General features: G+C 40.6%; 1 protein-coding gene across 4 annotated transcripts in view; it reads right to left on the bottom strand.

Moving 5' to 3' along the window:
• rptor (regulatory associated protein of MTOR, complex 1) overlaps positions 1-27257 on the bottom strand; it is a 332162-nt gene that overhangs the window by 103535 nt on the left and 201370 nt on the right. For all 4 annotated transcript variants that reach the window (XM_084426710.1, XM_084426712.1, XM_084426711.1 and 1 more), the window contains exons 13-20: positions 14512-14595; positions 13822-13932; positions 10686-10760; positions 10390-10455; positions 8890-9081; positions 7816-7956; positions 2664-2784; positions 2097-2237 (exon numbers count right to left, since the gene is read on the bottom strand). In XM_084426710.1, the coding sequence (XP_084282836.1) occupies positions 2097-2237; positions 2664-2784; positions 7816-7956; positions 8890-9081; positions 10390-10455; positions 10686-10760; positions 13822-13932; positions 14512-14595 (931 nt within the window). The remainder of the gene's footprint in view (positions 1-2096; positions 2238-2663; positions 2785-7815; positions 7957-8889; positions 9082-10389; positions 10456-10685; positions 10761-13821; positions 13933-14511; positions 14596-27257) is intronic.

Below are 27257 nucleotides of genomic sequence, written 5' to 3'. Positions count from 1 at the left end.
ATTAAAACTTATAAAGTCTTGAACATTCACCGATTCCCGCCTTCTCCTTCCCTGAGCCTTTAAACCTTGTTCCCAGAGATGCACTGATGTATCGGCCAACAATCGGTATCGGCCGATAAAAGCAATTATTTTCATCGCCATCGGACGATTGTTTAAAAACAGCCGATGATCAGTGACGATATATGTTGTCAATCAAAAGGGTGTGGTGACTGACTGCAACTCACACTGTGTGTGAAGAAAATATCTCATGTTGAGTTAGTTAAGGTAAGTTAATGCGACAATAACGCATTAAAAGCAAAAAACAGCTACATAAAAGCAGGCTCTATTTGACCCTATGAATCACCCATAGTTCAAGCCAGGGTTGCCAGATCTGCAGTTTTCCCCATACTAAGCATTATTTGTAGAGCGCCTCTCACTCAATAATCGCAAATAGCTCTGTGCTTTGTTACTTCTAAAAAGAAAAAGTGTCATCTTTCAATTTCTGTCCATTTTATCACGAAATTCAAACAATAAATGGCGTTTTGACGCTCTTAAATGTGACGTGACAGATCACCGTAGTGCCTCAGTTCAAGCAGCAGCATGGCGTGCGAGTCTATTCTTCCACTTTAATACAAATTATATCTAGAAAAGCATGCATGAATATCAGAAGGTAAGTTGAAAGTTACAGAACAACTTAACGAAATCCATATCACGTCTCATGTAATCAGTCAATTAGTGTTTCAACCGTGGAAAGATGTCAATAAAACTTGATTGTGAAGCTTGTGAACAATATCACTTAATGTTGCCTTTACCTCAGGAAAGTAATCTGTTTGTTAGTTAGCTTTATAAAAAATAAAATAAAATAAAAACTAGAGAGGAGCTTATTTACTGTTAATTATGTATGTTTGAATAAATTTGCCATGAAGACAAGTGCTTATGAAAACTACCTTACATGTGTGTGTAACTGAGTTGTATACAAACACTTCAGCTTTTATTTGAGTGTAATATTATATCTGGAAATAAATAGCAGTTGAATATAATATCTCTGTTGTTAATTTTAACATCTAATATTATAGTGTACCAAATGAAAGGGGTTCTCTGTATAGTTTGCAGTATTATTTGGGAGAGATTTTTTATCCATAACAAAAAACAAACTATCGGTATCAGCCGATATCATTCTGAATAATCGGCCATCGGTATCAGCTGAGAAATTTCATATCGGTGCATCTCTATTTGTTAAATTGGTGCTGAAACCCGGGAGGAAGGAGGTACACGCTGTTGGACAGCACTCGCTGCTGAGAAGGATTGCGGATCTGAGGAGATTGGGCAGCACAAAGGAGGCTTGAACCGGCACACGTTCAACTTAACTTTTATACACAAAATAAACAAATAACAAAACAAAAGCAAAACGGCAGCTCCTCATGGACGACTACCACTTAAATGAAAATAAAACACTGGCAAAAAGTCCAGGCCTGGTCCGCTCTCATCTCCTTTTATCCTTCTGAAGCTCCTCCTTGAGACTCAAGACCGCTGTGGCACACAGGTGACACTCATTAGCAATCGCTCCGTTCCCATGGCTCTCGGCCCCGTCCTGCCTGCCACAGATATCCAATCAGAAAACACCAGACTTTAAAGAGCTCGAGCATTTAAAGCGGCAGATATCGTGTGTTGGTGTGGCAGCTAAAATAGTCACAATTTTAGTTATCTTTATAGTTCTTGTTCTTGGTGTGAACAGTCCTTAAGACAAGCATTTTTAACATATTCATGTGTGCATTTGACCTTTTAGATGTGTACCTGAGCTCAAAGTATCCTTTTCTTGTCCGAGTTCCACGTCTCAGAGAAGATAGCATCAAATAGTGTGTAATTACTGAACTAAGCTCTCTTTCCTGGCTTATTACACTTTTAATTAGTCACTTTAATGCATCATGTTTTAAGCAATCACTTTGAACCAAATGTTATGAATGTAATTGAAAAATGAATTGAAAACTTTTCAATATTGTATTTTTTCAACAAAAAAAAATATATATAATTTTTTCTTTTCAACATTATACCTGCTGACTTCTAGCTGAGAATAAAGAGAATTCAGGCTTAGTGATATAGAGTGGAGATTGACTCACCCTCCTCGTTGAGGTTGAGGTTCTGAAGGCTCTTATTGAGGGTTCGAGAGGTGGTGGCAGCTCTGAGGTTTGTGTAGGAGTTCACTGATCGTAAACGAGGGATGGCAGGACTGTCCCTGCCCGGGGTAACGTTCCCTGTCTCTACATAAACAAAAAAAAAGTCAAAGGTCAGTGGCAGCCGGACATAACGGATAAACAATGGACCATGACTATGTTTAGAACAGCATACTACTAATTATGCATTACGTAAGTGCACAGTATGTCAATTTTCTGTATGTATGGAATATCTGCCCAACCAATTATATTTGGCAAAACACACACTTGAAATTCTAATACCAATGTGTTGAATGAACAAGTATCAATATCAACCACAAATTTTAACATCTACTCTTTGACTTAAACATCATTTTAATGTGACAATGTAGTATCCCTTAATTTGAAATGTGGCATATATTTAGTATATTGAGCAGTATACATTAAGTAGTATGTTAGTATTCCATTAGGACAATTTAATTCTATAAATCACTGAGAAAACCAATAAATCTAAAACAGTTTATAAATAATTACCTGTAGAATTTGCAGGTGAAGCCACAGCATAGTTTTTCTCTTCCTCCATGAACTGCAGAGCCACAGTACAGAAATTACTCTCATACTGCACCACTAGGTGACTAAGAGCAACAACCAGCTCCTAAACATGACAAAATACAGGTGAACAAAAGTTACTGAAAGTAAACAGGTCATCATGAAAAAGTCACTATAGGTCACCATGACAGATAATCCAGATTACCAGATAATCCAGACACCAATACAGATAATCAAGAGTCAATATAGATCAACACGGGCCAGTTAGGCAAGCGTCACAGCAAAAAGGGTCACTACAGGTGACTAATTTTAATCATTTTAATTTTGCTCTCCCCCAACTATTCATAGAAAGGTAGTGCAGTAGTGGTTCACTTAATATGACATGTGTATGATTATAAAATAATTACCAAAAAAATACTAAAAATTGTTTTAGATTTTAGCATATCACACAGCAGGACATGTCTAATAAAGTTGTTTCAAAGCAGCTTTACAGTGATAACAGGAAATGAATGCAACAAAGTTTGTTTTGGCTGTACAGCAGCTCTAGACGAAAGTCATTGTCCAGATAAAGTAAATTCAGCTTTGATTAATTTCCATTGTAAAAATCATTAGTTAGTTGGATAGTCAGCTCAAAAGTATTTCAAGCGCACTACGACAATACAAGAGTCACTATAGGTAAACATAAATCAACACTGCTAATATAGTCAATACAGGGCATCTGACATATACGTGCTATATGTATGCTTGTATGCAATGTTAATGTTATATGTAAATAAAAAGCCTAAAATAAATCACTTTATATAAAGCGATTATGTCTCTACAGAATAATTGGATTAAACTTGATTCATATGGATTACACGTTTACAATGTCTTAACATTCTGAAGCATCAAAGTTTTGGTTGCCTGGACATTAAATGAATGGACAGAAATGTCTCAGCTTTCATCAAAATTATTTATGTTGTTCCAAGATGATTGTTATTCTTATGGGTTTGAAACAATATGAGGGTGAGTAAATGAAGACAAAAGCTTTAATTTTTAGGTGAACTATCCCTTTCAACAAAACAGGCAAAAAACAAAAACAAAAAAACTAATAACGGAACGTGGCTTAAAACAGAAACACATTTGATTAGTTGAGATTGTAGAATGTTAGCATACATAGCTTGAATGTAACTCTACACCCTTGCTTAATTACTATACGCTGATCCATTAATATACAAATTAGCCCCGTCTCCACTTAATCACAAAAGCTTGGACTACCTGATCCACTTCTCCCTGGTCAACTTTACTGTAGTAAACTCTGCACAATGGCAAGTGGAAATACTGGTTTAATTCAGCCATATATGTTTGAACAAGAAACTTATTCAGAAGAAGGGAAGAGTGAATTATACAGGGGCGTCTACAAGTTGATGTATCAGAATAGTAATGCGTTTTATGTATTACTCTCTACAACGTTGGACACAAAATGGTAATTAAAGGTGCTATAAGCGATCTCGGTTGGCGTAACCCTTTTGTTGATGTTTGAATTATTATCAAACAAAACGGAGGATAGCTAGACCCTCCCTCCTCCTCATCCGCGCACTAACCCCCGAACCCCACCCCCACATCATTCTTGTTGGTTATTGGCTGGAACAGTTTGTTATGTTTCGTGGTGCGGGTCGCTCTGTTTGTTGCTCAGTTTGTTTTTGCTGCAGTTTGTGGAGCGTGGGCTGTCTGCAGAGACCGTGTTTTTTTACAGTGTGTTCAGGGGACAGGCAGCTAGCGGATAGTGAGGAGATGTTTGCGGTATGTGAAAAAAAATGTTTTAGCCTAAAAAACGCGTGAGATCGCTTATAGCACCTTTAATATGATTACCCTTTTGCTTGACTACGTTATCAAACTGCTAATGTGTTGCTAATGTTACACAAACCATGTTCCCGCTCACCATCTTAGTCTGCCTTCTAAAAATCTATCATTAGACACACTTTGAACAACATAAAATGTCAGTGTAGAAAGACATAGTTAATTATAACATGGTAATATACATCAAATGCATAATTAACCCGCTATATTGCTAAACATACCCAATTTTTCATATCAACAGAAAAATATAGCGGGATAACCTGGCTTCTCTTGAAACTCTCCCACTTCATAGTTAATGATATGCTAAAGCCCGCCCCGTACATTGACAGGATTGGTTACAACATATTTGTGATGTAGAGAACAAGGGCGATTTCAAACCGAGTTTCTGAGACTGTCTTTGTTTCACTGCGGTTTTAAGGAGAAAATTCTCAACAATGGTGTTGACTTATGAATTTGCGCATGGTTTGTCTTAAAGGATATTACATAAACAACATTAAAAACTTGATTTCCACTTCAGGGGACTTTAAATTACTAGTTACTAGTAAATTACTAGTTATTAGTCTTCGGTTTTCTTCCGGGAATGTACACATCACAATATCCCTCATTTAATTAATTTCCTCACAAGGCATATGCAACACAAAGGGTGCGAGGCCTGGTTGAGTTGCATTAGTATTGTGTTGTCAACATGTCCAAAAGTTTTTCCAACCTGAATCTAAAACACCCACTTTTTCAGCCTTCCTAAGGCAGTTGAACTTGGGAAACAGTGGTTAAAATGTAGTGAGTCAATAGTCAATTATCGGACTCTGGCCCGAACTGAGGCCATATTTAGCGTAGTTACAGTAGTGTTTACAGTGCCTCAGGAAGCCTCCAGAGCTGATACTTGCCAGTTATGGTAAAGGGCGATACCGATGTATGCTCTAAACGGTAGACCAATCACCACAGACTGGGGCGGGTTGACCAATCAGAGCAGACAATGCTTTTTGGAAAGCAGGTTAAAAAAAACTAAAAAAACTAATACAGAGTGTTAAGGCAAAGAGTTTTCGAAAACAAGTGCTGCAACAATATAAATTATTACAAAAATATTATTTTTACATTAGGTGACGTATTCTAGTAGACCCCATAAACAAAATTATGAACTTGTAAATAGGACTCCTTCAAGGTTTTCCCCCCATATTCAACTACCTATAGTTTGTATACCACCTCAACCAATCTATAGAAGATACCATTATCCTCTGCCCTTCACCTGATTGTACCTTGCCAGGAAAACAAATACTACTATTTGAGAATTCTGTTCATTTTAGCTCAAAACTGAACACAATCATTCCTCAAAAGCAGATTGTAAAGCTGGCCCTAAATACCTTTTAGTGTAAACAGGTCCTGGACTATATAATAAAGAGACCACAGAAGGTTTGGATTGCCTACAAAACCTTCAGCACAATCAGGCTAAGCATCAGCATCCCCCAGGTCTGTGTGCTCGGTCCACTTCTGTTCATTTTGCTCATTCTGGACTGTGCTGCCAAGCATAGATGTAATTACATCATCAAGTTTGCACATAACACGACCGTTGTAGGCTTAATCTAGCCTGGAAATCCAGACCCAAATCTGAAAGATTAAGGGTCTGGCATCGAGTAATGAAAATCGCCCAGCTTGAGGGGCGGCACCAAGCATGCATTTGAAAATCTCACTGCACGCAATTGGATAACACTGACCAATCACAACAATAAGCCCCATACGCTTAGCTACAGTACCAGCGAAGCTAACTGGTAGATTAGACTCTTGCCGTATCCGGTCGGCAAAACAGCAAAAACGTCCTTCTTGCAAAGGAGCGATTCGAGCGCCGTCTTCTGTTTTAGATAAAAAGCCAAGTCTAACTCGTTCATTGTAGCAGCCAAAGCCGTTTCAAACAATTGGTGTTCATCCATAGCCAGCCATCTTGCAATGTTTACTAATGACTTCGACGTCACAGTGCTGTCGTCATCTGTTTAGCTCGCCTCTGGCCCGCCTATATCAGATAATCCGATGTGATTGGTGCAGCTCGGATACAAGGGCATATTAAATGAGCATCATTACTCGATGCCAGTCGATGCTAATACCTCCACCCCTTCAACTGGGGCACCAAGAGAATGTTCTGACCAAATTCTAAGAAATCTAAAGCTACCCATTTCAAATCCTTAAAGCAGACAGTAAGGACAGCTGAGAACATTACCAAAATTAGAATCAGAAATAGTTTTATTGCTTTCATTCCTATAAGGAATTTACCTTGGCATTGAAGCTTCCAGTACACGCATATACATATAACAAGACACATATTAACAAAAAAAATAAAATAATAATAATAATATGTGTATAAAGACACCAATACTGTAGGTTTAGTCAGAATAAACATTGACAAAGAATGAACATATTTACAGTATTGTGTGTACTGGAACCTTTGTCCCAACAATCCAAGAACTCTAGCATCTACAAGGCCGACAATAGGACATTTTCTTTGCAGTCATTGCTGATTAGAAATAGATACTGGCCATCCAGACTCCACAAGAGCATCTTCCCCCAAAATGTAAGACTCCCTTGACCTCTGCCATTGTGAGGCTGGACAAGGTTTCAGAAATCATCACTCACCATCTGCTTTGTTGTTGACTTCAGTAGCCAGCACGTCACTTTCTCAAGGATTGTTTAACAACTGCAATAATTCCATAGACTTGCTAAAACTGCATACAATTTCCAAAAACCTATCTATTCTCAACACCATCATGGCACTCAGGAATCCTAGTCACATTGATGCCATACTGTCATCACACCAATATTGTTGTATTAGTGTTGTAATATGTCCCCCAACGTACTACGTGTACTGTGTACACTGTCTGTATTGTGTCTCATAGCTTGTCCAGCGTCACTGTTACAGTATGTGTGTATTATGTATACTGTGTATATTGTACTTTGTTCTGCAATATCCTACAGTATGTGTACTGTGGTTACAGTCTTAAAATGTAAAATAGTTGTATGTACAATTTACACTAGGATCTGTAAGAGAAACACAAATTTTGTCTCTTATGTACTCTAAACACATGTTTGACAATACATGCTAATGGCAAGAAATGATGTAATGACTTGACAGCACGTTTGGACAAAAAAAATGGAAGTAGAAAGTGTTACTGTCAATCACTCTGAGAATATTCATGATTCATAACAAGCCTCAGTTCTAAAACGCACAGTTCTCAGCATTAGAGCAGACTTAAGAAAATGATAATGAATCTGATGCTGATGAAAAATGCCCATAATGAAATTCCAATAAACTTGCCTTCCTCACGATGGGACTTCCATCATTAATGAGTTGTGCTAGCATCATGGCAACATTATGATCAATGGTGGTAGAATGATCTGTTCTCTCAGCAGAATTCCCCACAAACGTACCCAACGCAAACACAGCTGCACACCGTACCTGCCAATGAGACAACAGAATACATTCATGAACCACACAACAGCCATGGTTAGGGTTATGGTGCTTATAATATGGTACTTCTATAATAACAAGGCAAAACTCTGTTTTTGAGCATATTTAAAGATACATATTTTGGACAGGAATAACAGAAAAACAGAGAAACCAAGAAATCTATGTAAGGTTTGTAATGCATTATAGCAGAGTAATGGTCCTGGTTAAGGATCTGAATTTGCAGGGCAATGTAAAGGTAAACCATATATATTAGGGGTGTAACAATACCCTCATGTCACGTTTCGATACATATCACGATACTGAACTCACGATACGATATTATTGCGATACTCCAAGACATACTGTATGATAAAAGGTTAACAGAAAATGTGCTGTTGATTAAAATGCTAAATTTGGTATTACATTGGGTGTTTAAATGAATAGGCTTGGACATGGTGCTGGTAACCCAATGCAAAGGACAATAGTGACACCAGAATAAAAAAAAACTCATGATTCTGAAGCTGAAAATACAGAATTATTTTAGACGATTATGCTTGCACTCTGTCACTGACTAGATATATTTAAAATAATGTAGGCCACTTTTAACTGGTAACATAAGACATTTGGCATTATCAGGACCCACAAAGATTCCCCCATTGCATTATTATACATTATATTCAACATTGCATATAGTAGTTTAATGTAGTACTGCCACTAAAACTCTGAAAACTAGATTTTTTTTCTCACACAGAAATTCTCATTTTGGGTGAACTATACACAATAAATATTGTCACTATCCACGATAGCCTACATATTGATACATTTTTGTATTGTGATATATTGTGGCACGATATATTCTTACACCCCTAATATATTTACTAGAAAATCTACTACTAGATTGTCTAATAGTAGAAAAATATTAGTCTGGCCAACTTTAAGAACCTCTGGTATGGGATCAGACAGGAGACTGTAGAGCTTCTCATGGGCACTATCTCGAACTCCACACCAGCGTGCAGAATCAAAGTTCTGCCAGATTCTGCCCAGACAGATTGCCACCCACTGCCTCAGGAGAGGGTGAGGGTCGTTGAGTTGCTCCAGACAGATCGCAATCAGGTTACCCTGCAGACATGCCTCCTGATGGACAGAGAGGTCAATGAATCATCAGGGACAAAAAAACAAAACATTTTCAAAACAAATATATTTAAAACAAATATTATTGGCTAATAATTTTATTTATTATTATTTATTATTAATAAATTCTTGGCCCTAATTCTCAAATAATAATATTAATCTAGTTTGGAAACATAAAAAAAAAAAAAAGTTTTTGAAAAAGCTCTTATGTTCACCAAGGCGGCATTTATTTAATCAAAATACAGTAAAAACAGTAATATTGTGAAATATTATTACAATTTAAAATATTTGTTTACTATTTTAATACAATAGGAATAAAAATGTAATTTATTCCTGTGATGACAAAGCTGAATATTCAGCAGCATATTCTACTGTGAAATATTCAGAGAGAGAGAGAGAGAGAGAGAGAGAGAGAGAGAGAGAGAGAGAGAGAGAGAGAGAGAGAATTTATTCACCAAAGATGCATTAAATTGATCAAAATTGACAATGAAGACATTTATAATGTTAGAAAAGTTTTCCATTTAATAAATGCTTTAATTTTAATAAATAAATGTAATAAATGCAAATAAATGCTCTTCATTGAACTTTCTATTCATCAAAGAATCATGAAAAAAAGCATCACAAGCAGCACAACTGTTTTCAACGTTGATAATATTAATAATGATAAGAAATGTTACCTGAGCATCAAATCAGCATAATAGAATGATTTCTGTATATACGTACAATGATCTGCTGATCAGGAAACATTTATTATTATCAATGTTGAAAAAAGTTGCTGCTTATTATTTTTGTGGAAAATAATTCTTTGATGAATAGGAAGGTCAAAAGAACAGCATTTATTTTAAACAGAACTCTTTACTCTCACTTTTGATCAATTTAATGCATTCTAGCTGAATACAAATATTAATGTCTTAAACAAAAAAAAAAAAAAAACATACTGACACCAAACTTATGAACAGTAGTGTACAATACCATTCAAAGGTTTGGGGTCCACAAAAAAAATGGTATACACAAAAATATTAGGCAGCACAGCTTTTTGAAATTGATAATAATAAGAAATGTTTCTTGAGCAGCAAAACAACACATAAGTATAATTTCTGAAGGATCATGTGACATTGAAAATTGTGTCAAGATGTGCCATCACAGGAATAAATTGCATTTTAAATGTAATCCTATTACAGTAATTTTACTATAGATCTTAGACAGACAGACGAGATAGCCAGCCAGATAGATAGATAGATAGATAGATAGATAGATAGATAGATAGATAGATAGATAGATAGATAGATAGATAGATAGATCGATAGATACCTGTCCTGTGTTGTAGTTGTTGACGATGACAGCGAGGATAAAGACAGCCATAGTTCGATGCTCAGCCTGAATAAAGAATCGGGAGTCAACAATTAAATATTCATATGTCTAAGACTTCATTTAATTAATAGTGTACATTTCACTGCCTGTCTGTGATTTAATTTGTCAAAAGTGCAACAAATTCCAACCAAAAACAAAGCATAGCTTGAACTCTGCAAATATAGCACAGCAGATGCTAGAAAACAGATTTGGTTTTGAACAAAGTGGAGATTCAGTACCGTCTGCATGATACTTACAGGCATGTACGGGTCAGCCAGCACCGACAGGAAGTACTTGTGCCCATTGTCTTTTACAAGATCAGCTTGGCATGACTACAGAAAAAAGAAAGAGGGAGAGAAAAAGCAGGAGGGAGAGTAGGCGAGTGTAAAAGAGAAGGAATTGAAGGTGTGACAAAAATGAAACAAACACCATACTGACAGCTGACAACTGTTTCTACCAATTTTGCTGCCTGATAGAAACTTCTTATATCTGAATTTTCTCTAAATAAAACACTTACATACTCCTCTAAAGAAAATTTAACTGCAGCACGTGAGACACTTCACTGATAAACCAATAACACAATAACAGACCTTGGAATGACCAGAAAGAGAGAGAAAAGCTATTTGTCCCATCTCAAACAGAATGTGTGTTGGAGGATAGTGTGGGCAAGGCGGAAAGGGCAAGTTTTACTATCGACTGCTTGTGCTCTCTGTTTCATCTGCTAAGTTAAGTGCCATGTGCTTCAGTGAACTGACAGATGACACATACTGATCACTCTTTATAATATAAACAGTTCTGTACATAACCTACTGCATCTGAACAGTAAAGGTTTGGGGTCAGTAAGATTGTATTGAAATAAATTACTTACTCAATTCAGCAAGGACATATTAAATTGCTTAAAAGTCAATGTAGTGCCTATCCCTGTAGAGTAGTGCAGGGATGACATCAAAACCCAGAATAATAATGTGCCACTAGTTCTGTCGAGATTTTCCTATGGGTTTTTAAATTTATAAGTAAAATAAGGTCTGCTTTTCTTTCTTTCTTTTTTTAAGTAGCCTGTTTAGCAGCTTTGGAGTGTGATTTGCTGCAATCTCTGTGAGGGATGTGCATGAATGATCATCTATCTCTGCAGGTGTCTTAACCACTGCTGTCAGAGACAGATGGCAAACCGCTTTCACTTCCACTGCCCTTCCAGTGCCACACTCCAAAATACATTTACAAAAATACATTCTGAATGTTATTAAAGGAGAACTCCGGTCAATTTTAACATTGAGCTCATTTTTTTGTAAATTTGGAGTGCTGTCAGTACAGAGAACAACGACAAAAATCGGTGTTGCCTACACCGTGTTATCCTCTTTTTAAAATTTGCACCCTGTTGACTTAAATGGGGCAAGTTTTAAACCTGCTTTTAGCCTCTTAACATCCTTGATGTGTCATTACAAGTGCACAGCCATGTGAGTGATTCCTTCAGAGTGAACACGGGTGAATCTGACTGCAGTAGATGTGCAAGATATGAATAAAAATGATGTTATTTCAGCCAGCGCACATACCTGTATTTACATCCTGTTTTCGGTTGAAGTCCACAGTAGTCGAGTGTCGAGTTCACGCGCATAGGTTTAGTACGTACGATCATGCGCCCGAACTCGACAATCGACTACTGTGGACTTCGACCGAATACAGGAAGAAAATACAGGTATGTGCGCTGGCTGAAATAACATCATTTTTATTCATATCTTTCACATCTACTGCAGTCAGATTCACCGCGTGTTGACTCTGAAGGAATCACTCACATGGCTGGGCACTTGTAATGACACATCAAGGATGTTAAGAGGCTAAAAGCAGGTTTAAAACTTGCCCCATTTAAGTCAACAGGGTGCAAATTTTAAAAAGAGGATAACACGGTGTAGGCAACACCGATTTTTGTCGTTGTTCTCTGTACTGACAGCACTCCAAATTTACTAAAAAATTAGCTCAAATTTACAAAAAAATTAGCTCAATGTTAAAATTGACCGGAGTTCTCCTTTAAAGTTATATAACAATAATTTAGATTCAAAATCTTTTGAAATAACATGCACAGATTAATCCTTCCTACACCAGGAATGTGCATTAAAAAAGAAAATCATGATACTTAAAAAAATAAAAAAATAAATAAAGATTAAAAAAAATAAATAAATTACTTTCTAGTGAACAATTCATCACAGCATGTTATTCCAAAGAAAAGTTGTAGTTATTTATCCTTCCTTTGAAATGTCCTACTGAATAAATGTTAACCAACAGCCAAATAGCTACTTGGATATCAAGCAAATTCATATTTGGTTTGGCTGCATTTTTGTATGGGATGGGATGACATGACATGAAAGTAAAATGGGATTCTAATGGCAATTTACGCTGACTTTAAGTCTGATTTATTAACAGAGTTTGTCTGGATGATAGATGAGTTTTTCCACAAACGAAAAGGAACAAACTTGAATGTTTCTGTTGTACAAATATATTAAAATGTACAAATGGGACACATTTCTGAGATCTTAAAGAAGAGCATTTTCATCTGTTTCTATTTATTTTCAGTCTTTTTTTGGTGAATTATGACTTAATGCTGAGCTGACATGAGTTAAACTAGGACTGTCTAAACTGGGAGTGTATGATCTCTAAATCATATTGATCAATCAGTAATGCACATAGATTGATCGATCTATCAACTCTTAGAAATAAAAGAAATTAAAATAAAAACATGAACAGAATAAAGTCTCAAATACTTAGAGCATCAGGAAAAATGCAAGAGATAAATATCAATTACACTCTATAAGCCAATAAACAGATAACTCCTTCATAAAATAGCATTATAGAATACGGTCTAAAATAGAAATCGATTTGCTGTGGAAAGATTTAAACATTCAGTTGTTTGTACTACAATTAAGTTTACAAATTCACTTTTTTTTTTTCTTAATCAAATTTTGTCATTAAGATACACAAGAAAATTGTTCTAACTTTACATATTTAAACCATTTTCAAATTATACCATTACATATGCAGATATTTGCATATATCAAAATGTGATTTAAATGTTTATTTTTGTTTTAAAATATTCAACGACGTTTGGCAACTGTCAGAGCCTTCATTTTCAATAACCCATCTGACAATTATATTCTATTGAATTTTAAATAAAATGAAAATTAATAGGTCTACTGTGAAACAAGTAATATTATGTTTACCACAATTTTACGTAATTTTTTTTTTTTTTAAATCAGATTGGAGTATCACGTTAGATATTTTCGATTCTAAAAGGTTTTTAGCTGGTCATTAGTATCTGAATGTTAATTGTTTAGAAAATTTACACTATGTGGAATTTTGGTTAAAGCAATTGCTGAATTGCAAGGGATGAAGAGTTTTACATACACTATCTACAGCTAAGATCTTTGCCCAGATGAAGACCAAAAGAGGCCTGAGCTCTCTCGCTGAACTCTGCAACAGTTTCAACACGTATGGAAAAATCCCCACTGAAAGAGCCTAAAGAGAGCAAAAAGACAGAGTGAGTGAGTGAGTGAGAGAGAAGAGAGAGAGAGAGAGAGAGAGAGAGAGAGAGAGAGAGAGAGAGAGAGAGAGAGAGAGAGAGAGAGAGAGAGATTAGAGGATGATGTGATTCAAGGTAATTCAAGGTATTTCTTTGAAAAACTTGATTTAGTCATTTCGATTTCTTTCTTTCACAGGTATCTTGTATTCAGAATATCATTGTTTGATTGTATATGCGAATTCCAGCAAACCCTGGCCGCTACATAACTATATTAACATCCAAATTCCATATAAGGCAGGGATGGGCAGCTTCAGTCCCGGATGGCCACTATCCTGCAGAATTGAGCTCCAACCCTGATAAAAACTCACCTGGCCGTAGCTTTCTAGTAATCCTATAGACATTGATTATCTTGTTTAGGTGTATTTGATTAGGGTTGGAGGTGTATGTAAATTGACTGACATATGTATTATCTAAAGGTTTCTTAAATTGCATAAGTAGTAGTTTAGTTTATGTAAGCTTTAAAGTAAAAGAAAGATACAAAATAAATGTTAGAGGTGTGTTATCTGCCATCTCACCAAACTGACGGCCCAAGGGCCCAGGTCCAGAAATCGCCCCAGCAAATCTAGTGCTCTCAGTCTGTGTACCTGACTCAAGAGGACCTAAGAGAAACCAGATGGGAGAAAATTAATCTGAAGTTCTGCTCTGTTCCACAGCTAGTGGAGTCAGAGAGGAGAGGACAAAAGTGTGCCAGTGTTTAACTCTACAGCAGGGCCATGGATGAAATACAATAAAAGATACAATATTTATTTTACCCCACACCAACAGAAATCACCTAAATGTCTCACACCCACACATACACAAAAGCAGGAAGACATACATTCCCATGTACAATGGAAACTAATATAATCATTTGACCAGGTTCTTAGGCTCACACACACTCCCTGGGCTGGCACAAGCTAATCACTGCCCACCTGTGTGTGTGTGTGTGAACATCTGTGGTTAGGGTGGTGATTCATTAACACTTCAATATGTGTCTGTATTACTGATAAAAGGGGTGGTCAAAATAAGTTTCAGTCATGCAAAATTACGAATATGGTAAACAGGATATGATGTCACGCACCAGGACCTCAACTTGTGAAAGACTTACTTTTAACTTGTGGTATCCTTTATATTTAAAGCTACTTAACAATATTACTGACCATTCTAAATGATATTAATATAATATGATATACAAGGAACACCAGTTTCTGGTTGATGAAGGTGTATGTTAGCCTTACTTATACGGATGTAGGGGTACCGTACTTATGTATAAGACAAGGTAGGGAAATAATGATGAATGTGAAAGGTTGGGATACAATGATGTATGACTGTCTAGACACCTTTAAAACAGTACTAAATAACTTCACATGTATGATGGGCGCTTGTCTGCAAAGTTACAAAGCTCAGTCTCCCACAAAAGGGAACACTGCTCCAGATCTGCCTAAAGCACCTAAATCAAATTCAAGATATCACATCTGCAAATGTCTATGTCACAATAAGAAATATTAGCATAATACACGACCAAAGAAAAGCCAGGCTTCAGTGAATTGTAGTGTCGCCATATTGTGGTGACGCTGTGTTTCGGTGCGAAAGCAAAACCCCTTTGTTTGGTCTTCCAAAAACAGATGAAATTAGGAATCAGTGGATAAGATCTGTAAGAGAGTTAAAATATAAACCTTCTGCTCAAGTTGTGGTTGCAAAATTGGTTCCGATCAATCTGCTTGATGATCCACATTTTCAGAATTTGACTTGAGATTGAACTGATACAGTAAAACCGACAACATAGCTGTGTGTTTACAACTGCTTTAGAAACCTTGGGAACTGAAGCTTGTAATTAAACTCGGCCGTTACATTTCTGATACATGGTTGGGGTGTTTGGCCAATCACAACACACTAGGTCAGATGGCCAATCAGAGCACTTTTCGGAAGTAGGGGCTTTGTAGAAACCGGAACTCTGTCAGTGCGTTTCAGACTGACTTGGAATAATGCAATAATGCAATTATGAACAGTATGTGAACATTAAAGCATTTTAACCCATATTATTACAGCCAATAAACTTTTAAATCTAACTTTTAAAAAAGCATCATCTGACCCCTTTAAAATGTTAGTTTTGGCAAAATTTATTTTAGCTTTCAAAAGTAATTAAGCATTTAAGCATACACCTTTAGATCAAAAGAACTGAGATCAAGAGAAGCATACATTTTTGTTCTAGTTTGCATATTCCTATGCCAGCATTTTAAAACCCTGTATACGTGTGTATGTATTTAAAGCATCTAGTTGTGGCACACACTCTTAGCATGGTGAGGGGGTCTGGATACAGGCCTGCCCAGAGACAGAGCGTGCTGTGTAAGGAGCGCAACAGAAGGACTGCCCACCTCAATGCCCACACAAAAACACACAAACTCTGAAACGCCCGAAATCTCCTGCCAAAACAATACGCCACCCTGCCATCAAGGTATTAATAGATTGCAGGGTCACGTCAAATCATGGACTGTGAAAATTATCAGCATGCACCTTGGCCATAACAGGGCGTTCCTTAATACCCCGAGGCCTATGGACGGAAGGAAGAAAGGAAGGAAGGAAGAGGAGAGATGAAAAAATAGAAAGAAGTGAAGAATATGAGGGAGGTCTGTTTTTTTTTTTTTTTTTACCGATTCTAGCCAACTGGAAGATTAGTCAGCACTTACAAGTGGTGTGTGTGTGTAAAAGCGTGACTGGCTGTGGAGTTTAATATAAGTGTGAAAGTCTGAGCCCATCTGTGAAGAGTCCAGACCTCTTAAAGTAAAACACAGAAATATGAGACAAACTTTTTTACTCAATACAAGAGATGGTCAGCAGGAAACAATAAATGTGATCAGGAAGCATTTACATTACAGTTCATATTTGATCAGTTTTATGCATTCCCAGGGAATCAAACTCATGATTTTGGCAATACTAGTGCCACACTCTACTGTCTGAATTAAAGGAACATACTGTACACAGCAAGATTTTAGAGTATTTGAACACCAATGTCACATTTACAATACATTTTTGCATTTAGCAGATGCTTTTATGAAAAGCGACAAAGGATAACAAGGATAATAGAGGAGCACAAGTTACATATAAAAATGTATGGAAAAAGAAGACCAAACCAAATTGGAACCCGCTGACTTGTATAGCCAAAAACATGTTTTTCAAAATATCTTCCACTGTTTTGAGATGACATGATGATGATGAAAAAAAAAAAACAACAACAAAAAAAAATCATTTTTTGGTGAACTATACCTTGAACACTCTTTTTATGTTGGTCACCATACGAGACAATACAAAGTTTGCATTCACATTTAAACACAATTATAATACATTTTGTAGTGTATTTGAATATTTTAACATTTAAATAATATAATACTCAAGGAATTATACAAAACAGGTATATTTAAAAGTCTGACTTTTAAGTGTGACTTTATACAATGTAAAATATATGGTGTGGGCTTGTTCTTAAAAACAACAGGAGAGAGGGTTCTAATAAGAAATAGTATTTAAAAAACAAAAGTATTTTATGTGCGTGGGATAGCCAGATATATTTTAACCAGGACTTAATTTGTATTAATTTGTATTCTAAATTTGCAAGTCGAGTTGCATGTTTAAACAGAGTACGATAATGTGCGTGTTACAGTATACAGTAACCCTGAGTGTCATGAGGTTTGTGTTGTACAAACAAATCAAATCTCAACCATGCACATTGTATCTGACAAGATGACATCAGTCCAAAAGTGATCCTAAAATAGGAATCATGGGACATTTTGTGTATTCTGTACTCATTCACACATGGTGCTGTCTCTGTAGTCAATATCTCTCTATTTCTTTCACTCTGTTGCAAGTGGCAATTAGATTGAATTATTTTTGCAAATCATATTATTGTGTCATATTTATGACCGTTTTAATTACTGGAGCCCCGGAGCTGCCTTCTGAGCCAACCACTGATTTTTGCAAGCGACATATTTAAAATGCTGTATATAGTCAACAATTTTGCACGCAACACAAAGTTGTTTAGCATCAGTGGTGTAGTCGGTGCCATAAGCACGAATACGCCATATGCTTACTTTTTCCGTTTGCGTACAATGATTTCTGCGGATCACTATTTATGTATACTCTCGATAAACCCACTTGTTTTGCTGCTTCATAAGTCCATACTACTGTTGTGATACCTTCCCCATTAACTGTATCCAGTGCTGTTCTGAGAGAGAGCACGAGAAAGAGAAAGAGAAAGAGACAGAGTGCGCTGTTCATATATCAGTGGATTTTTAAACTGTTTGATGCTAAGGACTTGGGGAAGTTCTGTAAATAAATTACAGAAACGTCTGTCTGTCTGTCTGTCTGTCTGTGTGTGTGTGTGTGTGTGTCTGTCTGTGTGTCTGTTATTCGCATATCTCTCGAACCGTTAGTCCGATGGATTTCAAACTTGACAGGTGTCTTGCTATGGGCACGAGTAAGTGCAGTGCCAAGTTTGACGTTGTTTGGATTAGAAATGCAAAAAATTAAACATTCTGACATAAACACTCTGTCAGCTACACGGTTTACTTCTGAAAATTATAGTTTGGTTCCAAAACGTGATAAATCCATTTTGATTAATTTGAGTAAAAATGTGTTTTCTTTACCAAGAAAGTGGCAAGATGAAAACCTTCCACCTTCCACAGTGGCAAGATGAAAACCTTCCACCTTCCACAGTGGCAAGATGAAAACCTATGAAGCAGCAAAACAAGTGGGTTTATCGAGAGTATACATAAATAGTGATCCGCAGAAATCATTGTACGCACACGGAAAAAGTAAGCATATGGCGTATTCGTGCTTATGGCACCGACTACACCACTGATGCTAAACAACTTTGTGTTGCATGCAAAATCAGTTTTTGTGTGTGTTTTTAGTAATTGTTGGTTTGGTTTGTGTTGTTTGAGTGCTCATTGTTACAATTACACAGCAAAAGTTCAGTGACATTTTTATTTGTACATGGTAGAAAGCAAAACTGATACTTACATAATGACATACAATAAATGTGGAAAATTGAACTACACGATTCAGTGAGCAGGCTACACAGTGAACTCCGACAAAACGCTACTTTAACGCTGCTTTCTTCGACCCTCTCTGTCTCTGGTCCTGGGCTGTGCTCACTCAGTATGCAGTGTGAGAGGGGGAGTGGCCAGCAGCTAGAGCAGCAAAAGCCAGTGTGTGCTTCTTTTACCAATATATATTTAACAATATATTTAGCATTTCTAATCCAAACAACATCAAACTTGGCACTGCACTTACTCATGCCATAGCAAGACACCTGTCAAGTTTGAAATCTATCGGACTAACGGTTCGAGAGATATGCGAATAACACACACACACACACACAGACAGACAGACAGAAAGACGTTCCCGTAATTTATAGATAGATATAATATACAGAAGTAAACCGCGTAGGTGACTTATAGATTCAGTTAACATCCACAAATGAATAAGTGCGACGATTCAGGGAGCAGGCTACACAGTGAACTTGACGATTCAGGGAGCAGGCTACACAGTGAACTCCAAAAAAATGCTACACTTGAGCAAACAGTTTGTGAATAGGTTACTACAAATGATGGCCGTGAATTAAATTAAGAGTTTGGTTCCAAAACGCGATAAACGCCATTTTTCAAAAAATGTAGTTCCCGCAAAAATCAGTATTGTATAGTTTTCCTAGTTTTCCTTATCTACTTTGTACTTTTTGATCAACAAACAAACAAAAAAATTTGACGGCACTGATGAACCTGTGGTGGTTTCTGCCGTAGGGAAGAAACGTCCGCCATCGAAATCTAATCATTTACGTGAGGAGATTAAGAAGATGAGGCACGCGGGAGGAGGAAAAATGCCGACTGTTGCTTGTTCTCACACGACAGCATCAAACTTCTGTCACGCTGACACGTTGACCCCAGGGGATCTTTTAAAAAACTTTCAATTCTTGTACTCAAAGTCAACAAAAACCGAGCAGGACCAAGCCATTTTACAGCTGATCGCCGTCAAAAAAGTTCAGGAGGTATTTCTTAGCGATGGCTGATTGAATGTATTTTAGTCCAGTGCCTGTATAGCCTATAAGATTAGTATTGACCGAGTTCAGAGGCTGTCATGTGTGAATCTTACTTTGTTGTGTAGTTTTAACAGTTTCAATATGAAAAATAACTTTTATATTGATTCAAAGGATTAATTGCATTTTGGAAAAAAAATGTCATGAATTTATTGTATTTTTGGGAAAAAAATAATCAGTTTTTATAATAAATCTTTGAAAATCTAAATCTGGATTTGATTTTTTTTTGTTATTATAACCTAAAGATGCTATGTGAAAGTTTGAAACAGAAAATAGTAGGGGTGATCCCGAATAGTCGAAGATTCGATGCTTCGATTGGAGGAGCCTGATTCGACTATCTCACGGTCGAATCTCCGCAGAGGTGTTATGAAACGAGGATCATGCCACTTTGGCTATATGAGGGCGCTCAATGTCTGATTTCACATAGAACTATCGGTTTTCTGTCAATACGTTAATATTCAGCCTATTATGATAATGCTGTATATAAAAATGTGCAAAGAAAGAATCTTTAATAAATATTTTTTAACGTGCGTGACACACAGATTTAAGTTTCACTTTCAATCCGTGACCGACAGAGGAGCGTCTTGGCGGCAAGGATTTAAATCTTTAACAATGTCTGGGATAAGAAAATCTAAAGTGTGGATGTACACCATCAGAAAGGATATTCTCCAAGGCTGGATTTAGCATCAGGAAAAACATGATCGCACTTCTGCCGGCCAACGTTAACAAGTTGGTTTTCCACAGGACATTCTAAAATGCTTAACGTGAAAAAAGCTTTTAAAACGCTTAAAAGGCACTTTAATGTGGCTTAATGTATGTACACAGTACACACTTTATTAAGAAACCATACTATGTGCAGATAAGCAGATGAACCCAGAATATGAACGCAATGCGTTCCTACTATAGTAAAGCGTTTTCATATTTTAATTTTAACTATTTTAGGAGATTAAGACGTTAAACGTTTTTCACGGTAAGTGTTTTAGAATGTATTTTATCCGCGCACACAAAAGACTCCAACGGACACAGACAGAGTGAAAGACTGGATTTGTTCTCTCGAGGTAGGGTAGAAGTAATTCGATTTTTGGATGCTGTGAACATTTTTAGCTAAAAAGACTGCCACTCAAGTTTAGCATTTATTGTTGTTTCTGCAGTTAAAAATACAAAGTTGAAAATTCTGACTAACTCTCGTTATTTTAATAATTTCTTTATTTTAATTTTATTTATTGATCTGTCAGGGTTATCTAATCTAACTATTTGTGGTTTGTGTTTTGAATATATGTTCCCCTGCACTTTAGGCATTTTGCACACATTTGCTCCTCATCTTGTGACTTGCTTCTGATTTATTTCGTTTTGTATTTTTATTTATTAGAAAGGTATATTCTGTTCTAATTTAACTTAGTAAATTAATTGTTTATTTTTTTCGGTGCATCGATGTTGTGCTGTACTTAGAGCCTGCTCGCACAGCCGGTAATTTAGCCGATTTAATTTGATTTGCATGTGAAATGTAAATCCTGTCTGCAGTGTGGCCTTTCTGGAGTTATTTATGTTATTTCTTAGTTTTATTGATGCAAAATGTATTTATACATTTTCTTCTATATCTTTGTGTGATTTTCTGCACATCGCGTCTTTGAAATGTTAAAGCCCCGCCCCCATACACATGATTCGACTATTAGTCGACTATAGGCAAGACTTGACGATTCTGATTCGACTATGAAAATCCATAGTCGGGGACACCCCTAGAAAATAGTGGTTCTCTTAGGAAAGGTTCTCTCGTATTGCGTAAGTTGCTTACGCTACGGCTAAAGTAATCTTTTCTCGAGATATGAAGCCAAAAAATTATCCTTCATTTTTATAATCTTTTCAACACAGCCCGCCAGAAGGGGCGTGGTTTAGCGTATATAAGGAAGGGCTCGGAGGCTGCTCCCCTGATTTTCGTCTCTTCAGCGAAGCTCTCCGCATCGCTGGACTCTGAGAGAAGCCGCCGTCGAAACAAGCGACCAGCAAGCCGAGGATAGAGCCTGAGGAAGCCGGTCGTCTTCGCCGCCTTCAGCCATCCATGCCTGCTTCGCTATCCGGCGACCTTACCCTTTTTTGCTGTGCTTCCTTTGTGTGCTCGCCCCGTGACACACTCCTCTAAAAGAGCGCGAGGCGTTTGTTGCAAAATGCCTCGCATTTCCCTCTCAGCGACAGGGACCGCCATGTGATCTGCGCTCTCTGCCTGGGACGAGACCACGCAGCCCTCGCTCTCTCTTCGGGGGGCTGCGAATTCTGCGAAGAACTGCCTATGTCGACCCTGCGGGCTCGACTCGCCTTGTTCGACGCTCACGCTGTCTCTTCGCCTGCCTCCGCCAGACCGCGCAAGAAGAAGCGCCGCTCCCAGAGGCCACCGGAACCCGATGCAGTAGCTAAGTGCTCGCCGGAACCCTTCCCGCGAGCCTCGCTCTCTCCTTCTCCACCCCCCTTTCCCAACACGCAGCGCCCGCACTGCCGTCGCCTCAGGGGATGAAGCGGACGAGGCCGCTATCGGTGACAGCTGCTCTCTCCTGGCCTCGGACAGCGAAGAGTGGTCGGATCACACCGCTCCACCTCTTCTTCGACCCAGGAGTCTAGCCGGGCCCACGCAAATGTCGACGCGGAACTTCTCCGCCTCCTCACTAAGGCTGTCGACCAACTAGGCCTCGAGTGGTCCCCACCGAAGGCGCCCGCGCCTAACAGACTCGACGGGTGTTTTCTGCCTAGCCGCCGCCAAGCGCCTGCCTCTAGGTCAGCACCCTTCCTGCCTGAGCTCCACACCGAGCTCTCGAGGTCTTGGAGCGCCCCCTTCTCCGCTAGACTCCGCTCTCCGGTCTCCTCGACCCTCTCTTAAGTAGACGGGGCCGCCAAGAAGGGATATACACTCATTCCCCCGGTAGAGGAAGTGGTCGCAGCGCACCTTTGCCCGCCATCCGCCAGATGGCGCTCAAAGTCTGCCCTACCGTCCAAGGCCTGCAGGACCACGTCAGCCGCGCCTTCGCTGCCGCCGGCCAGGCTGCTTCCGCCCTGCATTCAATGGCAGTTCTCCAGATCCTACAAGCCGATCTCCTCCGCGAAATGGACGAGAAAGGCCAGGACCAGACTGTCTTGACGGACCTGCGCAGCGCGACGGACCTCTCTCTTCGCGCTACAAAGTCCGCGGCACAAGCCATCGGAAGATCCATGGCCGCGCTCACCGTCACCGAAAGACATCTTTGGCTGACGCTCGCCGACATGGGTGAATCTGAGCGCTCCGTGTTCCTCAACGCCCCGCTCTCCCCCACCGGCCTCTTCGGCCCAGCGGTAAGCGGGATTGTGGATCGCTTTTTGGAGGTACAGAAGGCATCGCAGGCCATGAATCTCTTCCTGCCCCACCGCTCAAGCTCAGCTGCAGGCCGCTCTCAAGCTCAGCCTCCAGCATGTAGCTCGTCACAGCGCTCTTCTCAGCCTCCGTCATCGCAGCGACGACAGGGCGGCCGCCCTAGATCACGCTCGACCAGCCGTCACAGACCGCCTCCCCCCCGGGAACCCCGGCCTAAGATTGCGCTGAAGCCCGAGCCTGCGAAGTCCTCCTAGCAGTCGCAAGGAGGAAAAGATGGTTGAGTCCCGCCGCGGCCGGACCGCCATCAAAACGCCCAGCTCTGTCAGTCCCCTTAGAAAAGGCTACTGCAGTAGCGTACACCGCAGCCAACGAGTCAGTTGCACAACTCGCTTGCCTGCACACAAACGCCGTTTTTACGGCGACCCAGAGAAATCTCAGAAAGAGTGTAATGTCTGGTTATCCGGCTCACGCCGATGGTGTTATGAGTGTAGAAAATGTGCCCACGTCCCAGTGTTCACCCCTACACACAAGCACGATCTCCCCGGTGTCTCTCCCACGATCCCGTGCCCACACCTACCCACTGCCCGCTCTGTCATACGGTTGTCCCGGGGATCAGATCCTCTAAAGCTCCCAAACACTGGCCGTGTTGCGAACGTAAGCCCTGTGCCCGCTCACGAGCGCGCGCACTTACCAATAAACACGCTACCCCCGACGCCGTGTTCGCGTCACGGGTTTCTTGCCACAAAATGTTCTCCGTCCACAGCGACCGAGCCATTAAGTGCTGCCCAGCCAGTCACCGCTACCAGCGAGCCTCCGTATTCGAGCACCAGCGGCGCGCGCGCCACCCCATCTCCTCTGATACAGGTTCCCCATCCCTTGCAGCGCGGCGATCTGAACCCAGAGACCATTCTACCCCTAGCTATGCGTGCGAAAGCATGGGAAGTGATACCGGGCGTGTCAGAATGGGTGCTGAATACTATAAAGCAGGGCTATTCGCTACAATTCGCTCGCCGTCCCCCGCGCTTTCGAGCACGGACCGAGACGAGAGTGAATACAGAAGTAGCTCACCTACTTCAAGCAGAAATAGCAAAGCTGCTTTGCAAGGGGGCGATAGAACAGGTGCATCCTTCTCTGAGCGAGACGGGCTTTGACAGCCGTTATTTCCTCGTTCCCAAGAAGGACGGCGCTCTCAGACCTATCTTAGAACAAAGCTCTCATGAGACGACCGTTCAAAATGATCACAACCAGGCAAATCCTCGCGCAAATTCGCCCGAGGGACTGGTTTATTTCTCTCGATCTGAAAGATGCATATTTTCAGATTCAGATTATACCCCATCACAGGCCATTCTTGAGATTCGCCTTCGACGGTCAGGTATATCAATACACCGTCCTGCTGTTTGGCCTGTCTTTAGCACCCCGTACATTCACGAAGTGCATGGACGCGGCCCTCGCTCCCCTGATAAGACAGGGTATGCGGATCTTGAACTATCTGGGCGACTGGCTGACACTAGCGCAGTCAGAGACAGAGCTTATGTCTCACAGAACAGCGCTTCTCAGCCATCTGGAAAGCCTGGGTCTCTCGGTCAACTGGACCAAGAGCTCATTACTGCCCCGTCAGTCAATTTCTTTTCTGGGAATAGAACTGGATTCGGTGGCTATGACGGCCAGACTGTCAACACAGCGCGCGGGCCACATTCGACATCTCGCCGCGTCTTTCCAGACGGACAGTCGGGTTCCACTGAGAACATTTCAGAAAATGTTGGGCATGGCCTCAGCTGCAGCTGTGCTCCAGCTGGGTTTACTGCGCATGCGCCTGCTACAACGCTGGCTGAAAGCGCGAGTGCCTCACCGAGCCTGGACTGCCGGTGGCTCGCGAATCAGTGTGAATCAGGGCTGCGTTTCAGCCCTGCAGCCCTGGCTGGCGGCCGAATGGTACCATACGGGAGTGACAATGGGAGTTGTCTCGCACCGGAAAGTTGTCTCGACTGACGCCTCCAACCTAGGTTGGGGGGCTCTCTTCGAGGGCAGACCGGTCTATGGCCTCTGGTCAGACCGGGAGAAACGCCTTCACATAAACTGTCTAGAGATGCTGGCGGTCGAGAATGCGCTGAAGCACTTCCTCCCATACCTGCGGGATCACCACGTACTAGTCCGCACGGACAATACATCAGTGGTGTCCTACTTCACGTCCCACACCGTCAAGGCGGTGTCAGATCCAAAATTCTCTGCGCCCTGGCGGAACGCCGCCTTGTTTGGGCTCAGCACTCACTGCGCTCGCTGAGAGCCGCGCACGTGCCCGGTCACCTGAACGATGGTCCAGACAGACTGTCCAGAGACAATGTTCCCCCGGGGGAATGGTCTTTGCATCCCCAGACAGTCCAGTTACTATGGCGCCTTTCCGGCAAAGCGAAAGTCGACCTCTTTGCGTCAAAAGACAACGCTCACTGCCCAAGGTTCTTTTCAAAGAGCGAGGATGCGCTGGCCCAAGCCTGGCCCAGCGGCCCGCTGTACGCTTTCCCCCCAGTCTCACTGTTGCCACAGGTAATCGGGAGAATCAGGGAAACGCGCCACTCGGTGCTCCTCATAGCCCCGCACTGGGAGAATCAAACGTGGTTCCCGGAGTTAATGCGGCTGGCAGACACAGCCTCATGGCCGATACTGGTGAGAGGAGACCTCTTCTCTCAAGCCCGCGGCTCGATCTGGCATCCTCATCCAGAGCACTGGTCTCTGCATACATGGATACTCAACGGATACCCGTTGACCTGCCAAAAGGGGTTGTGAACACCATCACGCAGTCTAGAGCTCCCTCTACGAGACAGCTCTACGCGTCTAAATGGTCTGTGTTTAATAAAAAATGTGTTCAAAAATTTAGACCCCCAAACGTGTGGGGTCTCGTGGGTGCTTTGCTTCCTTCAAGAGCTGCTGGACATGGGCAGGTCCCCCTCCACGCTCAAAGTGTATGTTGCGGCCATTTACGTCCCCAAAGTGATGGGCACTCCTTTCAGAGCGCAGGTCATTTCTCTCTCAGCCTTGCCGGCATCCGGCAGCGAGGTCGATAATAACCTCCTCTGCCCTGTCAGAGCACTGAGAAATTACATCACGCGCTCCGCCGCTGTCAGGCGCTCGGAGCAGCTTTTCGTTTCGTTTGGTGGGCGCACCAAGGGTCTCGCTGCCTCGAAACACAGTCTGTCCAGATGGATAGTGGACGCTATTGCGGCTGCGTACGCGTCTAAAAACCTGCAGTGCCCTTTGGGCATCAGAGCTCACTCCACTAGAGGCATGGCCTCATCGTGGGCTTGGTCCAGCGGGATTTCTATTCATGACATTTGTACGGCGGTGGGCTGGGCCTCCCCCTCTACATTTGTTAGGTTTTACAACCTGGAAGTTCCCGCCCTGCAGGCTAAACTTTTATCAGTCTAAGTCGCGTGTATGCCCTGCCCACAATTTTCGTGCGCGGGCTACTTCTACTCGATTTAGCTCTCCTGGTTGAGCTGCACTATAAGGGTTGTGTCAGTTTCAGTACAGACCGGCTGGGCCACTCTGCACTCCCTACTGTGTGCTTATGTACATGCGCTAGCCACTCTGTTGGCCGCCTGTTTCCCACTCATCCCTCATTGGGCGTGACGTCACGCCAGGCTCAGTGGTAGGCTGCTGCAGCACGCTAGATAGCCTGCTCTAGGTCTGCGTGCTGCTGCACTGCATGGACAAGATTATAAAAATGAAGGATAATTTTTTGGCTTCATATCTCGAGAAAAGATGCCTTTACCCGTAGCGTAAGCAACTTACGCAATACTCGTTCCCTCTTCTAGAGAGAACAGAGGTTACATTAGGCAACCGATTACGTTTTCATCTTGCCACTTTCT

The sequence above is a fragment of the Rutilus rutilus genome (genome assembly GCF_951802725.1).
Source record: "Rutilus rutilus genome assembly, chromosome: 12".
In the NCBI taxonomy this organism is placed as follows: domain Eukaryota; kingdom Metazoa; phylum Chordata; class Actinopteri; order Cypriniformes; family Leuciscidae; genus Rutilus; species Rutilus rutilus.
Note: the sequence above shows the minus strand (reverse complement) of the source record. Positions and strands in the feature narration are given on the sequence as shown.